Below are 15,879 nucleotides of genomic sequence, written 5' to 3' on the forward strand. Positions count from 1 at the left end.
GACATACGAGGCATGAGATATGCCCATTCAAAGTTTGCAATTTCAATCGGTTGCTATAGCGCCCCCCTTTGGCCAATTGATGTAATATTGCTTCATTCGCATCCTCCCATGACCCTCTACCACTGTGCCAAATTTCACATGGATTGACCAAGTCAGTGAGGAAAAAAACGTGGAACAGACACACACACAGAGTTTTCGTCATTATATAGTAAGATAAGATACTATTGGGATTTATTGTTGTATACTGTGCCGACAAGTCCTGACAAAAATGTGATATAAATGTCGGTAAATTCATGCACTTGTTAAATAACTAGTGTTTACTTGTAATTATTTCAGTCCTCGTTAAGAACTGAAAGAAATACACATAACAATAATAGTTAACTTATTCACTTATCAGTTTAGGTTATACCAAAAAAGTATAAAGTTTTTTACGTTTCTTTCAAACTTTTTTTTTAATTTGCAACGTGACTACACATTTTTAATTCCTTGTCACAGCAGTCTCATAAATTAACCCCTTTGACAGACGTACATCTTTTCTTTTGTTCGTCCTTATTCATTCGTCCTTGTTTTTTAAACACACATATTCCCCTAAAATTCAGACAGACTCTTTCTAATTTAAAGTGACCTTTGAATACAGTTAGGAAGCAAATAACTGTATGCTTTGTATCTGTGCAGTTTCAAGATCAACTACATGAGTGGTTCTAAACCTTTATCATGTCGTGGACCCCGAAAATTGACACACACTGGGTCACGGATCCCCATTTAATAAGATTTCTCATCAGGGACGTCCATCTGAAGAGATTTTTGTTGTTAGATATGATTGAGACTTCTGTGGTGGTCAACTATAGTTATGGAGATAACAGTGGAAGAAGTGAAACCTAGGACTGGAAGAGTCACTCTTGTGGCTCTCACTCATATTGGGCTCACTTCTGTAGTGAATTAGGGGCCGTGTCCACCAAAGCGTTTCCTTCTGGGGCCAGTATATTTTTGTAGTCCTTTGCAAAGGGAACACGTGAATATGTTCGTCACTGTCACTTTGGCCGTTCAGTCACAGTGGAGGAGGGACAAATACCGCAAAGACTAACCACCACATCTTATATGTACAAGTGGTGAAAAACAACAGCAACAGAGGAGAAATCTGTTAATATATCACATATATACTGTATTGTGTTTCCTCTGATGAACCCACACAGACCAGCAGGTCCGTCCTCTCTCCCTGCATGCTTCACCGTTTCCCTTATCCAGAGCAAGTTCTCTACCTTGTGTCAACATGTTTACTTGTTACTTCTACTGCGGCCGCAGATTCAATTCCAACCTTCATCCCATCTTCACCTGGATGTGATTCTGAATCTCTGCCTCCCCCTTTCATACTATAGCTGTCCTCCCAAATAAAGGCAACGAAGCCCCCAAAAATATCTTTAAAAAAACATGTCTACTTCCATGGATATTCTGTATCATAGCAACCAGATGCTACCAAAGTGTCTCAGCTGAAAAACCGCTGCACTTCCAAAACATATTCAAACACTCTCAGCTGGATGTTTCCTAAAAGGACCGCTTGGTGTTTTCAGGGGAAAAACGCTTTGATGGACACTCACATAGTGAAAATAAACTAATCCTCATTTTTCTGGGGAACTTCATCAAGGACTCCCGGGGCTCCCTGGACCCCTGGTTGAGAACCACTGAACTAGATCACAAAATTTTAAAGCAGTTAAGTTAATAAATAGAGCATTAGATGGTTCAATAGATATTTAAATCGATTTATAAGGTCTTCTGTGTAGCATGAAAATTGGATTAGTGTTGATTTTGTATGTGTTCCCTCATATCTCCACACGGTAGGAACTCTGAGAGCTCAGTACAGTAAATATGGTGAGCTCTGGGTCAAGGTGTCTTTAGTTTTATATAATATTTCAATGGTTTTAGGCGTTTCTGTTTTTACATTGTTTATGTGTCATTTCCAACCATCTTCTGTCATGACCCGTCAAGCTCCCCAAGTTCATTTGTCATCCCTGTGTGTCCTGTTTTATTTTGGTAACCACTGTCTCGTCTTATTTTAGATCCCACGTCCTGTCAGGTTTCCCTCCTTTGAGATAACTCGCCCCGCCCTGATGTGTTCCACCTGTGTCTCTCTCGTTGTCTCTCTTGTCTTAGAGCATTGAAGTCTTTGTCTTCCCCTACTTTGTTGCCAGATTGTCTTGACCTTTTCCTAGTGTTTCCTGCGCGTGTATGTTCAACCATTTTTGCCTTTCAACCACCCTTTTTGTCTGTTGATTCGGATACTTTTGCCTGAGTGACTGATTACCCGTCTACAGACCTGAGCCTGATTTAAGACCCTAAACTTTTATCTGAGTGTGATTTTGCTTTGTGAGTCCTTCTCCAGATTGTGCTCTATATTATCACGCCTAGGAATGTATTTTTATACATCTTTATTTTCATTTTTCATTCTATTTCAGCCTCATTTTTACTTGACTCTTAATCATCCACATTGGTTTTTATTTCTTACTTCAGCTATAAACCAGGTGTTAAATTTAATTCTATGCGGTAATAAAAAATGTCTTCAAATTTATCTCGGTGAGCCCTGCAGAAAGTAATTTATATGACACACACAGCCTGTGTTTCTGGTCATTAATCAACGTAGCTGATGATGAAAATAGACCGCTCATGTCTGTTCCTTTGTTTCGTTTTCTTTGTTTTAACACACGCCTGCCCGTAATGCAGCTCAGTTTCCTCGTCCTCATCTCTGTGCTCAAGCTGAGCATCCATGTGGTGATTGAACTGCAGCACTGATCTGCGCTGAATTAAATTGACCAGCACTGGCAGCAGGTCTGTTTGTGAACAAAACCTTCATAAGAGGCCTATTGGATCAGCCAGGCCGGGGCTCATTCCTGCCTCTGGGAGACAACTGGCCCACACATACTGCAGGTCAAGATGGCAGTGAGAGCGAGACGAGAGCACAGTGAGAAAAAAAAACAAAACAGATCTGACACTACACACCCACACAATGCAGTCTGACTCCGCTGGCATGTCATACAACAGGAGGACCATAAAGCGAGGCGGTAAATCACCTCGCAAATGATCTAATTACAAGCTTCACACACGAATAAGAGCTGTAAAAGAGGCTTGACAGAGCTGAAATAAACAATTTCAAAATATTGTACTTGAGAGGGAGGACAGACTAATTAATTGCAGGGTCGTGCTGTGAGTGAGTTTTGAAGCTGTGGACGTACCGCTGGGATAGATGAGGATTTTGACAGGACAGTCATAAGTGTACTTGTCAGCCAGAGTGATGACGACACTGGTGGCAGAGCGAGCCAGAGGGTCTGCATCGGCTCGGATAGCGTGAGACGGGCTCTCTACACCTACACAGAGCAGCAGACACAGCAGATCAAATAAGCAGCGGCTTCACCTCCAGTAATAACAGTGATAAAACAAACCAGCAGGTCCCACTGAAATCACACTCACATTTCAAAGAGCACAGAGCAAAACACCTCCAAAGCATTTAAAAAGCAGCATAACTTATGCACTGATGCCTTAAGGAGCTGCTGCAGTTTGAGAAGACATGAAGAATAAATAACCAGCAGTTAAGAGTTTTAATGTGAGAATTTCCACCCATGCTCACCAAGTGGTCAAGTTTAAAGGAATAGTTTCACATTTTGTAAAAAGTTTTTGTCAAATACATTTTATTGCTGAAAATAATTCCACTCTCATAACTGTTGGATACAAATGAAGCTACAGTCTGGAGACGGTTAATTTAGTGTAGCATAAAGATAAGATAAGATAAGATAAACTTTATTGTCCCGCAAGGGAAATTCGTCTTGGGCAGTATAGTGCAAACAGCTGCAATATTCACATACATACATACATACATACATATATACATACAATCAACACAGACAAGTTGCCAACATAGTGCGCTGACTGTGTTACAGTTGCAGACTACTGTTGCAAGAGTAGTGCAACCGTTTCCCTTGTTTGTAAGGTTACATTTAAAATTATATTAAATCAGTTGCGGGACCATAGTGCAGATAAGAACAATACTAGATGAGAACAACAATAACCAGACCATTTAGGCATAAATAGCCCTGCGCACATACGGCTCAACCAAAAGGCCAAAAACAGCTTGCCTGGCTCTGTCCAAACCAGGCTGTAATGTCATGAATGGACCATGAAGGCCATGGCCGCCGTGCCCTTTCAGCTTGGCCTTTAGACCCCCAGAAAATTATGCCCCACGGCCACAGTGGCCTTGGTGTCAGTCTGCACTGCCATAGCTGATCTTCTCTACTTCCTCTTTCCTGCCAATACATTTTAAGACACTTTTGCTAAGATTCTGAATCGTTATTGGGCATCATCAACTTGTGATGACAGTTTGACAAAAACAAAAAACACAACTAGAGACTTTCGTGTGTACGTATGCATATATTAGAACCTCTGTGCCTTTCCAACAGGCCAACCTCCTCACTCATCTGTTGCAATTATTGGTCCTGTTTTTGTCTCTGCATTGCTGCATGCACATATTCCACTAAATTAGACGGCTAAAAACACTCAAAATCAACTTTTCTGACTATTCTGCGGTAGCCTCGTGTCACCAGTTTCTATTCATTCTGAATTTTGTCTGGATTGTGGTTCCGGTCTAGAGAGCGGATGTGGAATTCACCAAATTCACCAAAGTAAAAGTGTTCACCAAAGTAAAACTTTAAATTCTGGCGCACCATCGATTTAGGGTGATGAGGGGTGTAAGAAAATCGATTAACTTAATGGCTTGGGGCTTTTCTTGTAAATTATATTCTTTAAATTAAAGTTTCACCGCATTTTTATTAGCTTGGTGCTTTTATTTTGACGGAAAGGCGCATCCATCAAATTCCGGATCCTGTCTCACTCGCCCTGGTTCCAGTTCCTTACCAAAACGGCCACTAACAGCCCCAGACTAATTCTGCGGTGGCGTTTTATCCATCCATAAAGAGATGCATTTGCTTGCATTGAACACTAGGGGCATACTTCGTGTACTGTACTGAAATATGGACACAAAACAGAACTGTGGAAATGAGTCATGAAAGAAACTGTATGCGACATTCAAAGTATAGCAGCAAACAACTTTGCTATGTACAAGTTTCTCTGTGGTTGGTTTCTGCATGCGCATGTTAATGCATGTGTATATTTCACTGGCTAGCTCATTGCCGCCACTTTGTACTGGGCTCATATGCTGGTTACCGCTGATATCAGGAGGGCGTCATTAAGGCAGCATGGTGCCCAATCTTCGGTTTCCCCCTAGTTAGCTCTGTCAGCACTGTTTTCCTTGTTTAGCGCAGTTTATGGATTTGCATTGTTAGCTGCTAGCTGACAGCTCAGCCACCTCCATGTTGAGAACCGTGTGCAGACAACTTGTATGCTCTGAATTTTGCAATGAGTCCCTTTAATCGAACTATGAAGGACCAAGACACAGAGCTGAGAGAGGAGCAGCTGTTGTATTTATTCATGTATTTATTTCAATGATAGTTATAGCCTAAATAAAATCATCCCCAACCCTTAGTTAAATTTATCATTTCCTTGGACTTAAAACAGTGTGTAAGATTTAGGGGGATATAGTGGCATCTAGTGGTGAAGATTGCAAATTACAACCAGCTGAAACTTCTCCTGGTTACAATTCCTGCAGTGTTCACTGTTCTGGAGGTTTTTACTGTGAGCCGAATTATCTGCAGAGGTCTCTACCTCTCCAAAACAAATGGACCAGGTAATAAAACTGGTCAAAACACTGAATAAAGAAGTTGCACTGAAAAAAAAAATCTGTGTTTTTCAGATATGATGGCCAGCGTAAAAACACTGTGTGGTTTGTTCGTCCTGGGCTACTGTAGAAACAGGCCGGTCTCCGAAGACAAGGACCCACTTCCTACGTAGATATAAACGGCTCATCTGAAGTCACGAAAAGTCTTATTTTCAGGTGATTATACACTAAAGCAAACATACTTATTATATTATATTACATTTCTGCCAGTGTATTCCCCTAAACCCTGCACACTGGACCTTTACAATCAGTGTTTTATCTGATGGCCTGCCCTGACATTTGGCCTGCGTGCCCTCAAAGAAATTGACAACACCAAAGGCCAAGTGGCCTCGCCCTTAAAATGATGAAATTCCAGGCCTGGTCCAAACGTAACAAAATCCAATTACCAGCACCTGCAAAGCTTACTAATTAAGACATGGGGTTACATGACAGTGTCTTGACTGGGAGCGGTGACTTCCTAGAGGCTCCGCAAATTGCCTGACAACCTCACACCGACAAGAAGACTTGTACAAATTAAACACATTAGTGATAATTGGTGACTTTTAAAGGTGCTTGTATCTTTGGACAGAGCCAAGATTGTGGTTTCTTCCTGTATCAATGCTAAGCTAAGCTAACCGTCTCCTGACTGTAGCTTCATATCGAATGGACAGACATGTGAGAGGTATTGATCTTCTCATCTCACTCACACACAAGCAAGAAAATAAATTAGTGAATTTACCAAAATGTCAGATCATGTCTTTAACAAGTTTAATGCTGCCCAGTAATGTTGGTTGTACCCAGCTATAACAGTATTCAGCAACGTGTGACATAGTAAAACACACGTTTCCTTGTCTGCACTGCAATTACAACTTAGCTTTCAAGGAGCACTGAAAAACAATCCTTGATTACAGGGTAGCTGAAGTGATCACGCCTAACATACCATTACACCCATGGCAAAATTATTTTTAGGTGGATCATGGGTACATTTCCATTGTTGACTAGTGGAGCTACCACATATATCACTAGTATTGTGTTATTATCTGACCTGCGAGGAGATAGGGAGCCCGAATCTCCAGCTGGAAGTTAAACTCGTAGTCCATTGAGTTGATGGCCTCCTCCTCCAGCAGTGAAGCCAACCACAGTTGAGGGGAGTTGGGAGTTTGATCGTGGGGACTTGAGGCACAGCTATGCTTGTCCCGCCTAAAAGTAGCAAAGCAAAATTACATAAAATGGAGCCATCTTGACTGAACATAGAAAATGTTAGTTTAATCACTTCCCATTCATACATATAGGCCCTAAAATTTAGTCTACAATGCCAAAAAATGAACATGTCCCATCATTCTTACGTTCTGGAGAAGTTTGGGGACAGTCCCTGCTCCTCGTTGATGGTCCTCTGTACCCGAGGTGTACACACCGGAGGGGACGAGACACTGATGCCTCCGTTGGGCAGGGTGGAGAGCTCAGAGGAGGTACTGACCAGAATATGGACCGTCTCCATGGGAGGGATGACCCCGAGGTTGACCACTAACACTGTCCTCCCGAGGTCCTCATCAATCACTATGTGCCCTGTGACACCAGACGAGATTAGTAAACGACCAAATCTTTTAATTTTACCACACAATTCCTATGACTGAGTTATCTTCGATGTCTTAAATACATTTTAATGTTCAAACATAGAGAGTGATACAGACTTAATTAGCACACTATAATGACATTATTATATCACACTCTTCTGGAACCATTATACTATATTACTTCACTTATATCCATGAAAACTGCCCATCTGATGAAAATGTCTTCCAGAAGACTTAAAGGGAAGTTCAAATTTTAATTTTGAACTTCTATAAAGTTCACGAGAGACAAATTTAAAAATCAGTGATCAAAATGAAAGCAGCAGAAGAGATATCCTATTTTTCTTTCTTAAGAATGAGTCAGGCTACAAAAAGCTACATCCTACATTTCCCTTAATGCAACATTTCCTTCGAACCTCTCTGTCTGGTAAATGTCAAAAACCTCACTCCTCGTTTGTAATGGAAGCTTTTTGATCAAGTTGTGTATCAGACCCTTGAATCCACCCACGCCACTGAGTTCAAGTTGAGTGGTTGTTGAGTGGTTAACATGACAGCGATTTCTCGGTTAAAATAAAAAAATGAGCACTGTGGGGAGACTCAAACAGCCAATCAGCCCCACATGCTGGACTATCGCCGTTGTCAAGCTTTTTGTCAAGCGGTGCACTGGAGCTAATGAATGACAAGTAACGAGCTGATAACAAAGTTTGTAGTCATAGTCCTGATCCGAGATAACACTGAAGACATAACATTAAAGCACTGGAGTATGTGCCCCCTTTAAACCTGCATAATCACCTTTTAAGGTTTCCACAGCTATTGTACACATCCAGCAGACACCATGTAAGCTTGACATTAATTTGAAGACATCTTTCAGACAACCTTAAAAAAATGCAAGCCAGAGCACCTGTGGTGGCGGTATGATACGCCACTGAATGGTGTCAGCTTGGCATGCTGCCGGTAACGTCGTAATATACGGAGCAGGAAAGTCCCTACAGGGTAGTTGGGAGGGATGATGGATGGGTCCATCAAACTTTCACCGGGTAGCCTGGTGTTCGCTTCCCGTATGAATGTAGAGCCAAACCTTGGTGTTTTTTCTAACCCTAATCCCGTGCTTTTGTTGCCTAAACCCAACCATGTGCTTTTGTTGACATCCTGGTGTTGGTTGTGGTGTCCAAGAACGTCAACAGCAAACACAGTAGATTACCTAAGAGAATACATAGACGTGAAAGGCCACTGACAAAGTGGCGATATGTGACAACTTGGGATGAGAGCGTGTTGGAGGACACTATCAGCAGATAGCCTGTCACTCAAAGCAGCCTTCCCTTAATTTGCATAAATAAAATGTAAACAAGTGAGTTATATAATTTAACCCCTGTACAGTTGTCATAAAGGGGGGAATTAGCTATAGAGAGCAAACTGTTTGGGGTTTTTTTTTTGGTACCAGGCTGTAAACATGTTTATTTCTGCTGTAAATCTGGGCATTTTAACATGGGGGTCTGTGGGGAGTGACTGGCTACAGGAGCCAGCCCCAAGTGGCCATTCAAGGAACTGCAATTTTTGGCACTTCTGTGTTGGCTTCATTTTTCAGCCTTGGATGTTGTCGCTTGTTGTCCACTGTGAGTCAAATATTTACTCTTCTTTAGCTCTGTTTTGATCTCCAACAACTCCTTTGGAAAATAACTGGTTCTTTAGCTGCTAAATGCTTCACTATGTTCACCAGATAGTCCCCAAATAGCACACTAGCACACAGTGGCTTTGAGATTTTTCACTGAAAACAGGTACCTGCTGCTGCTGGAGACAGGGTTTCACACATAGTAATTCGATCCATGGTTAATATAACAATATTGATTTGAGCAGCTTTAATCTTACCGCTGCCACTCTGCAGGGCTCCATTAGATGTGTTGCAGCAATCCAGATAACAGTCGTCAATTTTTGCCTTGTCTTTGATTTGCAGTGTTATAATCTGACTGGATATCATAGATTCAAACCCCACAACAATAGAATTTTCCTCCAGCGGATAAATGAAAATTCCTAGAGGGCAGTTGGAGAAAAGAAAAGAAATATGAGCATGAACCAGAGGCAGAAAACAAGCAGTTACACATATTCAGTCAATAATTTCACAACCGTGTGTTTCAGAGCAGAGAGTGGGTTTAAACTGACTGAAAGTGGCTAGTGTTCACATGGCTGAGGTAAACAAATTAGACTCCTGTAGTGTGCTCACTCACCCTCAATTGCATGATCCTCAATATTTTCGTAGGTCATAGAGGCTGTCATGGCCAGAGTATAACCCCTTACACAGGAAGTGATGTCAGAGACGCTGAGGGGCAGAGCGCTCCTGTTCTCCTTGTTAATGAGTCCAGGCATGGTGCTGGTTTTAGGACTCTGGTTTGTTGCCACATGTCAGAAAAATAAATTATACATCATGATCGTGCCTCGGAAACAAAAGCTGCCACCTGCATTTTGTTCAATATTAATTAAAGGTCCAGTGTGTGGGGTTTAGTGGCATTTCAGGTGAGGATGCAGAACTGAAATTTCTTCAGTGTGCCATGCGTGTAGGATCCTGACCGACACAAAAACGCAAAGGGCCCTATCTAGAGCCAGTGTTTGGTTTGACTGTTCTGGACTATATAGAGACAACATGGCAGACTGCATGGACAAGGACTTGCTCCATATGGTTCATTCTAAGGTAACAAAAACACAATGATTCTTATTTTTTAAGTCTTTATAAACTTAAGAAAACATTTCTGCCCTCAATAAATGCCCCTAAATCCTACACAGCAGATCCTTATATAAGAAGGACATGATTAAAATATTAGAATGAATTGTGTAAAATGTATAATTGAAACAACTGAAGAAATTATTAAAACATAACTAATTTATTGACTTATTATGAAATGTTATTTCGTTTTTCTTACTGTAATAATAAAATAGCTTTATTAAATATTCATTATATAATTATTTCACCATCCTTGTACCTGTCGGCCAATCACAAACCTTCTGCTACCAAACTTAGCCAGTTAGCTCGGGTTAGCTAGAGCAATTACAATGTTAAAATCATAGACTATATAATAAGAATAGATGACATGACAGCTCCCCAAAGTGAAGCCAAATTATCTCAATAGCCCCCTGGCGACCTTTTGGTTAGATGTCTGAGCCAAGGTCTGTGGAAGCACTGTTGCCAACTCCTCAGTAAGAAAAGTAGCTATTGGCTGTCCTAAAAGTCGCTAGAAGTCGCTAAATGACGTCATCGCCTTATTTGCATAATTGTCCATATGCATGTAATTGTACATGCGTGGAAGAGACTTCCCCGTTTTGTTCGCAACATAAAATATGTCAGTAAATATCCCACTTGTGAACTTTGAAGCGTTTATCTGTCTTCAGAAAGATGGTTGCTGACAAGTGACTAAATGACACTACTGAACATCATCACGCCCAATACGGCTTTACAGCTTCGTTGTGGTGGCGATATTAAGTCATGCGACAGTAGTGTAGTTTGATTTTAGTCTAACATTAGCATTACTTCTGCATTTAGGCGTCAAAAATCATAAAGGTGTTGTTAATTTGTGAGATTATCTTGTTAAATAAGACTTATCATATCATAAACTTTTGTTTGCCACAGCACTTATTTTCTGCAATTATCCAAAATTGAGTGGAAAAATCCTATAGGCTTTTTGACGAGGGAACCAGCACAACGCTAACTTCCGCATTGGCCTACAGAAAAACATAATCCCTGGAGCACTCTATATTGGCAGAGATGTATTATATGATGTTTATAATCACCTGAAAATAATAATTGTTGTGTTTTTGTTACCTTAGAATGAGTCAGTTATGTCTTTAAGAAGTGGGTCCCTTTCCACAAAGCCCTCCATGTTGTTTCTAGACCAGACAAACCAAACACCAGACAGGGCCATTCACTTTTTCATGTTTTGTGGCTTTGTATTTTCGTATTTTCATGTCGGCCACCGCAGTTCTCTAACAAGCTTGGCACACAAGAGAGGTTTCAGTTGGTTGCAACGTTGCAACCTCACTGCTACATGCCACTAAATCCTTCACTCTGGACCTTTATCGCAGTACACAGACAAAAACTATCATCTCCTTTCACTGACACCAACAAAGTTACTCAAACAAGTTGAAAAACTATTAACAATGGAGAATCACACCAATATAAAGAGTTTTGAGGGGGCGAAAAAGAAACAAGCAAAGCTGCTCATGTTACCCACCTAGCCAGCTAACTAGCTTGCGAGCCTGGATAATTATTTTGCATTAAGTGAAGAGGTAGTGTTAGCAGTGTTAGCTAGCTCTTATTAGCTAGCGCTTTCTCTTATCAGAGAAAGGCTGTCTGTCTTTGTCTCTGAGAAACAATCAAAACACAGCCAAGCTAATGCTGAGTTAGCTAGCTAACATTAGCTACTATCCCCAACATGCTAGGTAGGGCCTACCTGTAGGCCTATGTGCAGCCTTGTTAAGAAGCTAAATAATTAAAAAGGTGATATTAGTTACTCTGTTTGTCTTTTTTAAGCAACAGCTTAATAATTGACTAATTGAGAATATCTTTGGCATTGCTGTTACTCTAGCTAACTGCTAAGCTTAGCATAAGTGCTAACTGGCTAAATGGTAGCGCTTGTCGAGCTAGTGCTGTCATGAAAAGTGATATAATGAAATAAAAAGTATTAATGGAGAAAAACATAATGAAAATGAACCCCTTTGGTATAATTTTACACAATTAATGTGTTTATTTGTTCTATAATTGCACCAGTATGTATTTAATACTTGGGGCTCAATATCACTGTAGAATTCTGTTTTCTTTATTTTTTTACTAATTTTGTTGCCCAGCACTAACATCAAACACACAGCAAGGTCTCCTCAGAGACTGTAACAACTAGATGAAAGCAGCTAGATGTCAATTCAGTGCAGCAGGCTTTATAGATACTCCGACCTCATTAATCTCCAATGGTATGATGTAAAACCAAGGAGCCCCAGGATGGGTGACACAGGTACTTTGAGCAGTTGAGATAAAGGTCACAGCAATAAAAAAAACATTCAGGATGGTATCATCATTATTACAATATTGTAACAGGAGAGAGAAAGAATCCAGTGCCATGTGAGGTTAAACAGAAACTTCAGATATAAGAAAAAATGCCAGAGGAGGAATGAAGCCGCTAATTATGTAAGTTATACAATGAAATTATCTGTTGCTGTGGGGCTGTGCTTCATTGTTACTGTCGCCTCCACCAGCAATCTTGGTTATGTGCTGTCAAGAGTCTGCGCCTGCTGCACAACCAGAGCCCCAGCACAGGCTTGATAGGAAGTGTTATGACGAAAGCAATTTCCATAGAGACAGCTCTGCTTGCTCGCTCGCCTGCAGACTGACCAGTAGCATCTGTAAAGCGGGCCTTTATTTATGACACTGTGACTGATTGCAATTAAAACACCAGGCGATCTCTTTGCCTCACACAAACCGCAAAAACATACTCGCTCAGGAAATTCAAACAGGTTCAGCTAATCTCCACAGACGCAACTTTCACGCTCGCTGGCCACACAAGAAGTCCTTCAGAATCAATAACAAACTCAATCAGTCTTTCTAATAGTCAAAGGGACCCTTTAGGCACCACTTGGTTATTTATGGCGAGGAAAAGGTCATACAGATGTAATTACAGTGTTTAGTTGTCTGTCTCAACAGTGCCATCATGTGTCCGGTCAACAGCAGATTGAGACGCAAACAGGGATACATCCCTTTGTCCCCTCTATGGAAACAACATCCTCATGCAGGTGAATCAAAAGAATTAATTCAAGCTAAGCTGGACTGCAAAAAGTGCTTTCAGTGAAAAGATGACACCATAAGACACGAGAAAAAGACACAAAACATCAGTTACTGTGAATTTAAAAAGGTCTATCTCGAACAAAAGGTAATGTAAATTCAAATTATTAACATTATGCTTTAAAAAACTACATGACATCCACAAGCTGCATGACATGTTTCTCCAAGAGATCCATTTCTTTACGGTCCTCCAGCTTAATTAGTGTTAAAAGTGGCAGTCCCAGGATGTTTCTCTCCTGGTTGGCTCAGTCACATGAATCACCCTGCCTCCCTCCTGCTAAAAGACCACCAAACCATCAACTCTCAACATTTCCCATCACACTCCTCTGCACTCATTAGTGTCACAACTGAGAGCAGACACTGTGGTAACCACCTGTTGAAGCACACACAGTGTCTGGTATGTCTGTTTACACTGCACAAATCAAGACGCATCACTGCTAGTTTTTAATCATCTGACTGGCGTGACCTTTTCTTGATTTCAAACAAATGACAGGGATGTTTAATATATGCATCATCACAGAGACACACTGCGGCGTTAAAATGCATCAGATATGATCACAGCATCAGCCTCATTATCTTACCTCTCATTTGTGTCAGCTGGGTATGCAGCGAGGAGCTCTGTCTGTCAGAAGTCCACTTATCATGAAAGATATCCTCCTCCTCTTCCTCTCCGACCTCTCTCAGCTCCCCTTTTTTGGTTCTCTCTCTCTCTCTGTGTGGCGTAGGGGGAATAGGAGTGCTGCTGCCACAGGTGGCAGGAACTACAGATGCAGCAGCCACATCGTTAGTTGGACGTAACAATGCAAAGAAAGGGGAAGGTAGGCAGGCAGGGGCTGCTGCAGCAGTTCAAATCAAGCACAGCAACATGTGGTTGCAGAAACTGTTTCATTTATTCTCCGCCTCCTCTTCCTCTTCCTCCTCCTCCTCCTCCTCCTCCTCCCTGTGGATGCTGGAGTTGGAGGCTTTGAGAGAGAGAGAGAGGGGGGCTGAGACAGAGGGTCTTCAAATAAACATCCCCCTTCCCATCAGAGTCAAAGCATCAGCACCACCCACTCACTCCAGCAGCCCTCTCCTGACATCGATGACAACAGGAACCATTCAGGTATCCCTTTTAATAGCCAGGGATCAGACATGCATCGTAACACCAGGACAGAGAATGAATACTTGTAGGGACAGATGGGTGGGTGAGGCAGGATTAATGTCCCCCTCATATCACCTATAATCTCTCCCTCTTCCTCCCTCGGCCGTGATTGGAAAAGCCCTTAATGTTTCCAATCCAACGTGGGTGCTTGGCTGTCTCCATGTTTTCAGATCACTTGGTTTGATCCATCTGTTTTCTTGCGAGGTTACCATGACAATTAATATGTGTTTATAGAGTCATTTTGGTAGTTGTGAAAGATGGTGTCTATCTGTGTATGTGTATACCCCTGTGGATGTGTGAGTGCATGTGTGAGTGTGGGTGTGTGTGGGTGGGTTGAATCTCAGCATCCGCCTTCAAATTGAATTAACTTGCAGCCAATAAAACCAGGTCTGCACCCCCCCTCCTCACCCCCTTCCCTCCAACTGTCTGTCTGTTTCTCAACCTCTCAAACACGGTCTCACTCACACTCACACACACACACACACATACACACAGAGCTCATTCACTTTCTCTCTTTCTCACAGCAGCCAAATAGGAAGGCAAATTCCACTTAAATTTGAAGGTCATTATTTTACACATGGTAACATAATGAATTAAGTGAATTAATTTTTATAATTGTGTCATGCAAGTAATTATCCCCGACCCGTAAGTGCTTGCAAGACTCCATAAAATGAAACAAGCCAGGACCAGAGTCTAACGTACATATTTTCAGATTAAGAAACTAAGAAAAATGAAGCAAAGCAACAAAAGTATCTCACATAATCAAATCACTGTAATGACCATGTTTAAAGCGAGAAATTCAACATTCAAAACTGTTTAGTTACAGAGAGGGGGGTTATAATTAAAGAGGATAATTTCATTTTGAAAAAACAATGTGTTGGCACAACTAAGTCTGTGTATTTCAGTGTGTGGGGCGGACTAAAGCACAAATATAAATCATTATTTTTTATTTTTTGGCAGATATATAAACGAGGAAAGGTTGTGTTAGGGGAGTGCGTATTTACTTTGTAACACTGGGTGGTACTTGGTCTGTAAATAAACTGGGTTTATTACTTATTTATTTAATTGGGTGTAAAGAGACTGGGGATAGCTGTATATTAGTTGTAGATAAATTTGGGAATTTGTTGAAATAATACATGAGTTAAAAGAAGAAATGTAAGAAAGGGGTAGGGGCATATATGTTTACTACTTTTTTGGGGGGGGGTTAGAAATGAAGTCATTCATTCATTGTGTAAGACGGACTTCATGGATCACTCACAATGACTGTGTAGCACTTAAAAATCAAAATAAATACTAATTAATACGAATCTATCTTGCCTTCTATTCCAGGCTTTTGTGACAAAATTGGCAAACTTAAACACATCAAGATTAAACAGTCATTCTGGCTTTGGGTCATCTGAGCGTCAGATAACATCCATGTTTAGTCGAGCCATTTTAAGGAACATTAATAAGGCATCATAGTTTGCACAGTATAAAAGAAAATGGCACTCACTTTTCACCTCAAGCAAATAACACTTTCTGTTTTCCTCCTGAATGTTGTTAAATCGCCTAACCTCAATGACAAGAAGAAGAATCCCAACTCTCAGGTGTGCAACTA

At 41.0% G+C, this 15,879-nt stretch overlaps 1 protein-coding gene across 1 annotated transcript in view; it reads right to left on the bottom strand.

The window, feature by feature from the left end:
• The window catches only part of vwa5b1 (von Willebrand factor A domain containing 5B1), a 49,369-nt gene extending 35,512 nt beyond the window's left edge, over positions 1–13,857 (bottom strand). Inside the window, exons 1-6 of the mRNA XM_050064851.1 lie at positions 13,723–13,857; positions 9,549–9,705; positions 9,193–9,354; positions 7,102–7,321; positions 6,801–6,955; positions 3,225–3,356 (exon numbers count right to left, since the gene is read on the bottom strand). Of these exons, the coding sequence (XP_049920808.1) occupies positions 3,225–3,356; positions 6,801–6,955; positions 7,102–7,321; positions 9,193–9,354; positions 9,549–9,687 (808 nt within the window). The 5' untranslated portion in view covers positions 9,688–9,705; positions 13,723–13,857. The remainder of the gene's footprint in view (positions 1–3,224; positions 3,357–6,800; positions 6,956–7,101; positions 7,322–9,192; positions 9,355–9,548; positions 9,706–13,722) is intronic.
• Between the last annotated feature and the right edge of the window lie 2,022 nt (positions 13,858–15,879).

The sequence above is a fragment of the Epinephelus moara genome, chromosome 16 (genome assembly GCF_006386435.1).
Source record: "Epinephelus moara isolate mb chromosome 16, YSFRI_EMoa_1.0, whole genome shotgun sequence".
Lineage (NCBI taxonomy): Eukaryota > Metazoa > Chordata > Actinopteri > Perciformes > Serranidae > Epinephelus > Epinephelus moara.